Raw genomic sequence first — 11,347 nt, 5'->3', positions numbered from 1 at the left:
CCTCGATGCGAGACAAGGCGTCAGCGACAACGTTGAGAGTTCCAGGTAAGTACCTTAGGTCCGTAGTAAATTGCGAGATAAAGTCAAGGTATCTGAATTGCCTTGGTGAACATTTATCTCGGTTGGTGGAGAAAGCGAAGGTAAGTGGTTTGTGGTCAGTATACACTATAAAGTCTCTGGCTTCGACCATATGCCTGAAGTACCTGATGGCCTCGTACACTGCTAGGAGTTCTCGGTCGTACGGGCTGTACTTCTTCTGTGGCTTGGTAAGTTTGTGTGAGTAGAATGCCAAAGGTTGCCAGGTGTTGTCAACGGATTGCTGAAGAACGGCGCCGAGAGAAGTGTCAGATGCGTCGGTGAAGATGGCGAGCTGAGCAGAAGGATCCGGGTGAGCCAAGAGTGTTGCTTTAGACAGTGATGATTTGCAGTCTTCAAAGGCTTGAAGCAGTTCTGAAGTCATGCTGACTGGGTGAGATCCTTTGATCTTCGGTCCTGACAAACAAGAGTGAAGCGGTGCCTGTACTTGGGCAGCGTTTGGTATGAAGCGACGGTAGAAATTGATCATACCAAGGAATCGTCTGAGCTCCTTGACGGTTTTCGGAACGGCGTAGTCCTTGATGGCTTGCACTTTAGATTCCAAAGGCTTGGTTCCTGAAGCTGTCACACGGTAGCCCAGAAAGGTGACTTCCGGTTGGCCAAACAAACACTTGGAGGTGTTGATCCATACGCCGTACTGCGTCAAACGCTCAAACAGCTGGCGAAGGTGGGCTTTATGCTGTTCCAGGGACGAGGAAAAAACCAAGATATCATCCAGGTAGCCGTAGCAGAAATCCAGACCGAGCAAAACCTCATCAATGAACCTCTGAAAGGTCTGCGCCGCGTTCCTTAATCCGAACGTCATAAACGGGAACTCGAACAATCCGAACGGTGTAATTATCGCAGTCTTGGGGATGTCTTCAGGGTTAACAGCTATCTGGTTGTATGCCTTGACCAGGTCAATGGTTGAAAAGATGGTGCAACCTGAGAGTTGGTAGGAGAAGTCGTGAATATGACGAATGGGGTAGCGATCAGGAATGGTTCTGGCGTTGAGGGCTCTGTAATCACCGCAAGGTCTCCAGGAGTCGTCCTTCTTCTTCACCAGGTGGAGAGCACTAGCCCATGGACTCTCTGATCGTCGAGCTATACCAGATGCTAGCATATCCTCAAACTCTTTCCTAGCGGCTTGCATACGCATAGGGTCAAGGCGGCGAGGCTTGCAGGATACTGGTGGTCCAGGTGTGGTCTTGATGAAGTGCAGAGTATTGTGCTTCGATGGAGAGTGTCTACCAGGTGGTCTGGTAAGCGCAGGGTACTCACGTAAGATGTCATCGAATTCAGTTTCACCTGTGACGATTTTGACAGAATCTATATTTTCCGACGACATATAGCGTACCGCGTCTACTGACGATTTGGTAAGATTATCAAGTAGACGATGGTTCTTGCAGTCAACAAGTAGGTCGTAAAAAGCTAGAAAATCGACTCCTATTATGGGTTTTGACACGTCGGCAATGGTGAATCTCCACGTAAATGCTCTACGTAATCCTAAGTTGACTGTTATTGTTGTCTGTCCGTAAGTATGGATGACGGTATTGTTAGCAGCAACAAGGTCAAACTTGGATCGGTGACAGGGCGTCTTGATAGCTGATCGAGGGAAAACGCATAAATCCGAACCTGTGTCTACGAGGTATCTTATTTTGCTGTGAAGATCGGTTATAAAAAGACGGCCAGACGGTGAGGGGCAGTCGTTGGCCGCTATTTCCGACCGCCCGGGAAGTTTTCCGCGTTGTAGTTGCACGGCTGTCTGCATTTGCGCGCTTTTTCATTAAAGTTGTAGTGGTAGAAGCAATGCGGGTGATTAGGCGGCGGCTGGGGCATCCTCGAACGGGAGCGGCTGCTGTACCTTCTTGACGACGACGCCGAGCGTGAGCGAGAGTGTGTGCGTCCTCTTCGGTAGTTACTCGTCAACAAAGCAACTTGCCTGGTAAGTTCACTGACTTGCTGCATCAAGGCATCAGAAGGCGAGGCGGACGCGAAGGAAACTTGTGGTACTGGTGCGTAGTTGACAGCGGAGCCTGAGGTAGTTGCCACATGGGGAGTCTGGGGAGCAAGCTCAAACACCCTATCGGCTAAATCCGCAAGTTTCTCTAGAGGTTGGTCCGACTGCGACGCAAGTATAGTTTGCACATTATGCGGCAAACGGTCGATCCATATTGTCTTGAGTAGATCGGACGTCGCAGCGGTACCGGCTAAGTTTTGTAAATGCCGTAGAAATTGCGACGGGCTGCGGTCGCCAAGCTCTTCATGAACGAGGAGTTGCCGGGTACGTTTTTCCTGAGACGCCGAGAGGCGTTTAATTAATTCAGTTTTAATTTTTATGTACTTATCGGCAGCGGGAGGGTTAGTTATAATATCCTTTACTTCGAGTGCATAACGCGCCTCTAGCTGGCCGGCGACGTAATAGAATTTCGTTTCGTCAACCGTTATTTTCGATAGTTGGAATTGCGCCTCTATCTGCGCGAACCAAAGCGCCGGCTCGTCCGCGTTGAACGGCGGCACGCGGACACCAACACGACATACCTGCCCATCGGCTGTGGAGGCATCAGCGAAGTCTTCGTGTAAATTTTCTCGCGACATTTTAGTTCTTTTTCAGTCGGCGGTCACCACTGTGGTAAAAGGTTGTCGTGTCGGTAGAAAAGATGCAATGCACTATTTACAATTTATTTACAATTAGATATATGTACAAGCAATAAAATATTTAACACAAATTTGTATGAGGTTTTTCTCTTGCTAGGCGATCGGACAGCTCTGTTGATTTTCGGTTGCCGCACAACCGTCCGCTGCATCGCGCAGGCGCGCGGACTTAGGTACTTCTTTCGAGCAGGCCGCAGTGTAACTAAGTTTTTTTGTGTTCGAAACGATCTGCTGTGCGTGAACGTCCCTTGACAAGTCAAAACTCAATTGGTGAGGTGCTCTGGGTTTATCTACTCGATGAATGAAACATATTCGGTAGAACTAGGTTAAACATGAAAGATTAATCTACTGCACTTCTTGCAGACTGATATGGAATAAGTTAATTTAAGTGAAAACAATTGTAGAGCACTCCAATAAGTGGATACGACCTGTTTTGATCTATCACGTTGATGTGAAACGCAAGCACTCTAGTTGGTGTGGCCTATGCCTTTCCTTTCGGTTACATATGTAATGATATGTCTACAATAGTCTCGGTTCATTTTGAGAATAGCAAACCTTTCTGAGATTTTCTTAATCCTTGAATACCATTCTTCATAGTCATGCTGTAGCCAGGTTTGTTTTATATTTATCAGGCTCTGCTTGTTGTCACCTGACTGGAAGCCCAGGCACCCAATTCCCACCAGGGTCAGTGCAAGGGCGTACCAAGAGTCTGCTTGTCACATCAGGTAGCTTTTCAGAAGCGATAACGCCCTGCGACACCACTTTGCTCCCTAAGCCACTTATTTGTTTTTCGATCCCTCAGCGTTATTCCCACCAGCTTCCTCATAGTCATAGTATTAGATTTAAAATTTACGAAGTATTGATGGGATTATAAAGAATTCCACAACAAAGTAGACAAAAAACATTCAACTTGGAAAACCTTCTCGTCGTTTATATAAACCTTTTAAACCCATGCTATAATGAACAATTTATGTATGAACTTAGTAAATTAATAAAGTATGAACTTAATAGAATAGTTAGTGAAATCCCAGACGGAGAAACGCAAATAAAATCTCAAACTTATCCTTTTAGATCAAAAACACATTCAACTCCCAGTTGCGTTGTGTAAGTTAAATTGCCTTCGATATTGCATTTTAGTGACAGGCAAGGAATTTTAAATTAGTTTTGAAAAATATTTATTTGTTTTTCCGTCATTTATTTGTGTATTTACCAATAACTTACTATTTATTCCTAGGCAGATTGATGTAAATTGTATTAGTTAAGGGAACCAAATTAGAAATTAATAATTGTAACGATAGTTGGCTTGGCGACCACGCCGTGGTCTGGAGTTTGTTATTCTTTTTTTCATTTCCTTTTAGGGTTTCGTAGTCAACTAGGAACCCTTATAGTTTCGCCATGTCTGTCCGTCTGTCTGTAAGTCTGTCCGCAGCTAAGCTCAGAGACTGTTAGTACTAGAAAGCGGTAATTTGGCATGAATAATGATTGGTTTTTCGGAGTTTTTTTGTATTTTTATTTCAACTCTTAATTCGTTACTTTAAAAAAATACAAAAAGACTCCAAGAATTCAATCATAATTTTATTGCTTAGTAGCGACATCTCTTGTCTGGGTGAGCGGTTAGTTCCGAAAGAGTGTGACGTCTGTCGACGAAACATAGATGTCGCTAGTGCTGCTGCTTAATTAGCATAGTAGAAATAAGCAACCTGAGATATGTATGCATAGGAAAAATTCGTGTCTAGATTCCTGTCCAGCAGTGGTGTAGGGGTTATAGCACGCAGCACGGATTGCTGAGGACCTGGGTTCGATTCCCAGTGCTGGTCTCTTTTTCTGGTTTTTCTGTGCATCAATGTCTCAGTTTGTATTTTCGATTTGGCATGAATAATCAGTCACGCCGACAAAGTGGTAAAATAAAATATATAATATTAAGGTACCTCCCATAGACGTCAAGTGGCGGTGATTTTTTTTTTCTCGACTAACCCTATAGTGTGGGGTATCGTTGGATAGGCCTTTTAAAACCATTGGGGGGTTGTTAATTTTTTTATTCAGTGATCTGTTTCTGAAACATTCTACTTTAAAGTGCAAATTTTCATTAAAATCGAGCGTAGAATGGCCCTTAACGAGATAGACGGATGTCCTAGTTAAAGCCGTACGTTCACGTTAGATACAGGTCGCTTCCAACCAAACCAACTGGTGGTATATGGGGGAGGCCTAACTTTGTATAGCAGTGGACGTCCTATGGCTGATAATTATGATGATGATGATGATATTATTAATATAAGAGACTTACCTGAGAGTGGAAAAATAGCCCTCAAGTCTGATAGGAATTGTTATGGCAATGAAATTGAATACGTAATTGATCCTGCTTATGCTATGCAGAAATGAATTTTATGTCTAACATTCTCAATAAGCTGCTATTCTGCGATGGGGAGGCAATATCTTTTATTTTAATATTCAATTTCTGTTTTGTTGTTTTCTTCTCGCTATACAGCAATATACGAATCAGAAATGTTTCCAGTTGTAACCATATACTTGAAAAGTATAATATTATAAATGTAAACATTTATAATTCCACTAGTGTTTACCGTGTTTAGTGTTTCCCATGTGGTGTCGGGTTAGAATTGCACCTCTCCATTTCTTCCGTGGATGTCGAAAGAGGCGACAAAGGATATAGGTTAAGGTATACCGTGGGCGACAGGCTAGCAACGTGTCACTATTGTACCGTTTTTGTCAAACTTAAAACCTAAAATTGCTAAAAGTGGCTCCGAAGCCTTACGTTTTGTGTGCTCTGCCTACCCCATTTGGAAATACAGGCGTGATGTTTGTGTGTGTGTGTGTGTGTGTGTGTGTGTTTACCCGCGGCTTTGCATGCATAAATCATTAGATACTTACAGCAGTTGAATTGAAATTCCGGGATTTAACAAAATCTTGAACATGAAACTACCGTGAGACTCACTCATATTAAATGATATTGTAATGGGATAACTCACGTCTTAAATCGAGTTTAGTTCGAAATGTTTCGGGCTATTTCGCCCTTCTTCCTAGAAGCAACGTGACTCGGCGGCTGCGAGTGATAGTGCGCGTTGCGGAGTCCTCGCAGTCTCCAGACCAGTCTCTTCATGTTGTGGCTCACTTTCTTGTGCTGCTTGCTGGGTGAGCAGCACTGTGTCTGTTCAACTGCCGTCTCTTCTAACCTATTCACTCTTGCCTTTCTGCTCTTCAAGGGTAGAGTGAAAAGGCTTTTTCATCACACTTGCTCGTAAACAGTGTCGTAAAATGCAGGCTACCTTGGTTGCAACCCCCCAATTAAAACCCTCGACCTTAATGTGCTTGTCATGAAACCCTTGGTCGGTAAATGAGTCATTGCCCGTACACATTTTCTTGTCATGAAGCCCAACAACGGTAAATGAGTCAGTGCCCGTACTAATGGTGCTGCGCGCGCTGCTGCAGGACCACATGCACACGCACGCTGCGGCGCGTGCTGAGGAAGGGGGAGGGCGGCGCTGCCAAGAGCACAGCCTAAAGTATCGCCAATATTTGAAAGAAATATATTTTTTCTTTTACAAATATAAAAATTTACTCGCAAATGTGATGAAAAACATTGTATGTCGCACAGGCGGTACTAGAATTACGAACATCGACTCATTAAAGCCCTCAGTCTTCGACTTCGGGCTTCTAATAGACTCTCGTTCGTAATTCCTTATTTACCGCCCTTAAGACACAATGTACTATTACTGCACCAGTGAGATACACCTTTGGCCTCATCTGCACTTAAGATCAGGTGAGATAGGGGTCAATCACGGTCAGTTATATGTTAAAAAAAAAAACTTATCACGTACGCACCAAACATACTGACATCAAACACCATTTCATACAAGACACACTGGCACACCACGATCTTCATCTTAAATACATTCACACGAATGATATACTGGTTTGATCGCCGATATTCTCACTAAACCTTTGGCTAAGCTCAAGCACTGCAAGTGCGAAAATCATTTAGGTTAAGTTAGATTAGGTGTTCATAGTAAACATAAAATACACATCAGGAATAAGTTGGATGTATAATGCATACGGCCAAAGACAGAGAAAGGTGGAAAGAATGGACGAGGCTTTTACCCATAAGGGGGCCACATGACAAAAAAGGTATATAGGAACTGTTAAGTGGAAGATAAAGCTGAAATAATAATAATAATAATAAAGGTGTTCATACTAGGTTTACTGTTTTAGGTGTGTTTTATGTTTAATATATATGTTGTTTCTTTGACGAGTCATACAGTGATGTTATTGTTTTCAAGTATTATAAATGGACTTGTTTTTTAGCGAAGCATTTAACCCCTTTTCCGCTATACGGGTATTTTTGTTACACCGTGCTATATCTAACAGTATTGTTATATTAACAAGCAAATATTGCTCCAACCACGTTCGAGTCTCATCAAGTATGCATCCACTTCTCAATGCATAAGCATGCCCAGTTGATCACAGATACTGGGTTATGCCAAGTTATGCTTAAATCAAGCGTCAAATCGACGTGCGTCTGCTCGGGGAATTAGTTGATTGACTTTAAGGAGTAGGTAAGCCATGTTCAAGGCAACTGATTGTGACTTGTTTAATGTTTGGATATAATGAGGGCTACTTGACAGGCGATTTTTTTTTTATACAGTATAGGCTTGCGTTTGGCCACAATCACGCCTGATGGAAAGCGAAGATGAGGCCTACGATGGAGCACGCTTGCCTAGTAAATGCTCATTCACCCTAAACTTGAAGGCGGCCAAATTGTAGTGTTCAGGAAACACAGTCGCAGGCAGGGAATTCCACTCTTTTGCTGTGCGGTTGATGAAGGAAGAGCGAAAACTTCTAGGGGGGCTAAATAACAACCGCTGGGCTTAGTCATGAAATTTGGTATGTAGGTAGCTGGATCTCTGGAATAACACATAGGCTACTTTTTATCCCGATGTTCCCACGGGATAGGGATAAAATCTCGAACTAATAACCGCTGGGCTTATTCATGAATTTTGGTATTCAAATTATGACGACCAGATGGTTAGAGAACCTGACTACGAAGCCTGAGTTCCCGTTTTCGGTCCCCGGCCGGAGCAGATATATGTATGAATAATACGAATGTTTCTTCTCGGTGTTAGTTGTTTAATAAGTATTTAATTATGGTATTTATCTATTTAAGTATGTTTATCCGTTGCCTAGTACCCATAGTACTAGCTTTGCTTAGTTTGGGACTAGATCAATTGGTGTCAAGTGTCCCATTATATTTATTCATTTTATATTTTGAACCGAACTCTTCAGGCAGTGTCCGATTGGGGCGAAGCCAATTTAGTCGGTTTTAATGCCTCTAAAACCCAGGCGTGTTTATTTTCGGCAAAACGTAGTGCATTTAATCTAACTCCAACCTTTCGAGGTCTGCCTGTTCCAATATCTGACCACCTTCAGCTCCTTGGTTTAGAACTCTCAGCTAAACTGAACTTTGGGAGTTACATCGAATCCTTGGCAAAAACCGCTGCGAAAAAGTTTGGTATCCTATCCAAGGTTAGGCGATACTTCACTACGGACCAGCTCATTGGTCTTTACCGAGCCCAAGTCCGATCCTGCATGGAGTATTGCTGCCACCTTTGGGACGGTTCTGCTGAATATCAGCTAGCTGCTTTGGATTCAGTAGAACAGCGAGCGAAGAGGCTCATCGGCGTCACCTGCGATGCGGATTTTTGTCGTCAGAGCCTTCGTCATCGCAGAAAAGTGGCTTCCCTGTCGGTATTTTACAGGCTACATTTCGTAGAATGTGCTTCGGAATTGCACGACCTTATCCCACCTGCTCCTTTCTTCCACAGGTCGACCAGAAGTAGGCGGGGTCTCCATCCTTACGTTGTCAGTATTCCAAAAATCCGCACAAAGCGTTTTCGCTCTTCCTTCATCAACCGCACAGCAAAAGAGTGGAATTCCCTGCCTGCGACTGTCTGCTTTTTTCTTTTGTATCTCTGTGTCCAAATATGTTTGTGACAGTCAAGCAATTCTAAAAATAAAATGTCTTTTAAATTTTTGTTTCAATATCGATTGCGAAAACATGGCCACACATTTATTAAAGCTTAAACAGATTTTCTCAAAATTGGTGAAAAATTAATTGTTATGAGCGCTTTTTTTGTCAGTGTAAACGACTCGATAGCACATTACCTACAGTCCACTGCCGTCTGACTAGACGCTGCTGATTCCATTATAGATGCGAGTACCCTATTGTTGACAATACCTTTTTTATCTCGTCTACAATACAATCAATACAATAACTCTTTATTGCACACCAATACAGTAAACAGTACAGAGAAAACAAGTATATACATAGAGATTTTCTAAGGTAAGCAATAGGCGGCCTTATCGCTTCAGAGCGATCTCTTCCAGGCAACCTTTACAATGGACAGAAATAAGAATACATTTTAGCAGGTGGTGCAATTTACAGTAGATCAGAGCTGTATCAAGAATACATAAAACTAACACATACAATACACATACACAACAAATCTAAACAGATAGATAGGTAGATGGATACCATAACAACACATAAATAAGCTAACTATAACATTTATACGCAAGATGACAGGTAGTGCTCCCTAAGCATAGACCTAAGATAGGCAAGGACTTTGCGCGCCTCAAGTCTATCGGTAGGAGTTCCACAACGAGTGGCCTGGACAGTGTAAGAATAAACATAGAATTTAGAGTTTGAAAGTGGGACAGTAAGGAGGAAGTTCTGAGAGCAACGAACAGAAGTAACATAGCTAAATCGCTCTTTGAGGTAGCAAGGAGTTGCAGGGTTAAAGAGAATGCCGTAGAGAAGATGGAGAATGTGAGAGTTTCGGCGAAAGCGGATGGGGAGCCACCTGAGCTGTGATCGGAAATTAGAAACATGATCATATTTACGTAGGCCAAATATGAACCGAATGCACAGATTTTGAATTCGCTCAAGTTTATTCAAGTGCTCTTCTAAAAGATCGGGATAACAAATGTCAGCATAATCGAAAATAGGGTGCAGTAAAGTCTGTGCAAGCGCAACCTTGGTAGCAAATGGAAGGAAATTCTGAAGGCGTCTTAGGGATCCCATCGCAGCAAACACCTTCCTGCTAATCTCACATACATATGGAGTCCATGACAGAGTGCGGTCCAAGATAACACCCAGATTTTTTACCTGATCGGCAATGGTATCAGAACTCCGTCGAAAAATACAGATGGCAAAGATACAAAGTCAACCCTTGGATAAGTTTCGAGCTGCCAACAATAATGACTTGGGTCTTTGTCGGGTTAACCTTTAGCCATATCGTTGGCTCCACCTTAAAATCTTTGTCAAATCCAGGTTAATGGATTCGATAACCGACGGAAGGTCAGCAAGCATGCCTTGGGATAAATTTGTAGGTCATCAGCATAAAGGTGATACGAAGAATGAAGATTATGAGAAATAGATCTATGAAGATAGAGAAAGTAATGGAGAACACTCCACCTTGAGTTACACCAGCGAGCGTGTTGCACCATGAAGATCGTGAAGCATCACCTTTATTCTTTGCCGACGACCCACTAAATAACTACGAAACCATTCAATAACCGCAGGAGATATGTTTGAGACGTAAAATACCAAGCATAATGTCGAAGTCAACCATGTTGAACGCATTGCTGAAATCTAATAGGGTTAAAACCGTAAGTTTCCTGTTATCCATGCCTATTCGGATGTCATCAGTGATCTACAGCCGGTTGCCGTCTATGACGCTGCTGATTCCATTATAGATGCGAGTACCCTATTGTTGACAATACCTTTTTTATCTCGTCTATTGTCTGCCAGTAATTTATTTTGGTCTGCAAACTTTTTTTGTTTCGCTTAATTGAACTACAAAAAATAAAAAAGGAGAGTTATTTAAGTTTTAATTGCAATTTCGCAAAGTGTAATATGGGGAGTTTCAACCGCTATCAGTTTTGCTGTCGGATATACCATATTGAAGAAACGACGAGAGACCGTAACCAAGAAATGATGGTGTGCATGCGGTCTAATGAGGGCTATCGCGTATGAATTCGCCGCTAGAGGCGCTAGTGTAGCGTGACTAGCGTGAGCTCTCCGAAATGTCAAATCTCATAGTTTTTGGGTGAGCTAGAGCTTTTCTAAACTAAGATGAATTTCTCTAAGATCCCATCATCAGATCCTGACTTGGTGTCAATGGGACCACCTCGGAAGTATGTCCTTTAGAACTAAAAAATAATTTTAAATTCGGCCCACAATTGGCGGAGTTATTGCGTAACAAACATACAAAAAAAAACATATACATAAAAATAAAAGATGCAAGAGTTCGAGATCTTTTCTTGTTCTTTTTTTTTTACAGCTTATATTTACAGACGTGGCAGAAAAAATATCGTTACACGGCCGCGCAGACGCCGACTGACACATAATACAATTAATATTATTTTGTCTGCCACGGCACGTGTCTGGCACGCTCAATGTCTGTAGGTTTAAACGGACCTTCACACGTAGGTCTAAATATCTTGACCACTTACTTACTCGCTAGATCCTTAGGCCGTCTTGCAGGAAAAAATAAATCTAGATTTAGTAGTTAATCCAGGCTTAAGCAACCATACAATTTGACAC

General features: G+C 42.5%; 1 protein-coding gene across 1 annotated transcript; it reads right to left on the bottom strand.

Annotated features, from left to right (window-relative positions):
• Positions 1–1,779: 1,779 nt before the first annotated feature.
• Positions 1,780–2,868, bottom strand: LOC141427772 (uncharacterized). Its single transcript, XM_074087362.1, has one exon. It carries the CDS (start codon positions 2,671–2,673, stop codon positions 1,792–1,794), a length of 882 nt encoding a protein of 293 aa, XP_073943463.1. The 5' UTR covers positions 2,674–2,868; the 3' UTR covers positions 1,780–1,791.
• Positions 2,869–11,347: the final 8,479 nt, after the last annotated feature.

Source organism: Choristoneura fumiferana, chromosome 5 (assembly GCF_025370935.1).
Source record: "Choristoneura fumiferana chromosome 5, NRCan_CFum_1, whole genome shotgun sequence".
In the NCBI taxonomy this organism is placed as follows: domain Eukaryota; kingdom Metazoa; phylum Arthropoda; class Insecta; order Lepidoptera; family Tortricidae; genus Choristoneura; species Choristoneura fumiferana.
Note: the sequence above shows the minus strand (reverse complement) of the source record. Positions and strands in the feature narration are given on the sequence as shown.

Excerpts from the sequence above, each read along its gene's own strand:
- LOC141427772 (XM_074087362.1), bottom strand. The coding sequence starts at position 2,673 with ATGTCGCGAGAAAATTTACACGAAGACTTCGCTGATGCCTCCACAGCC.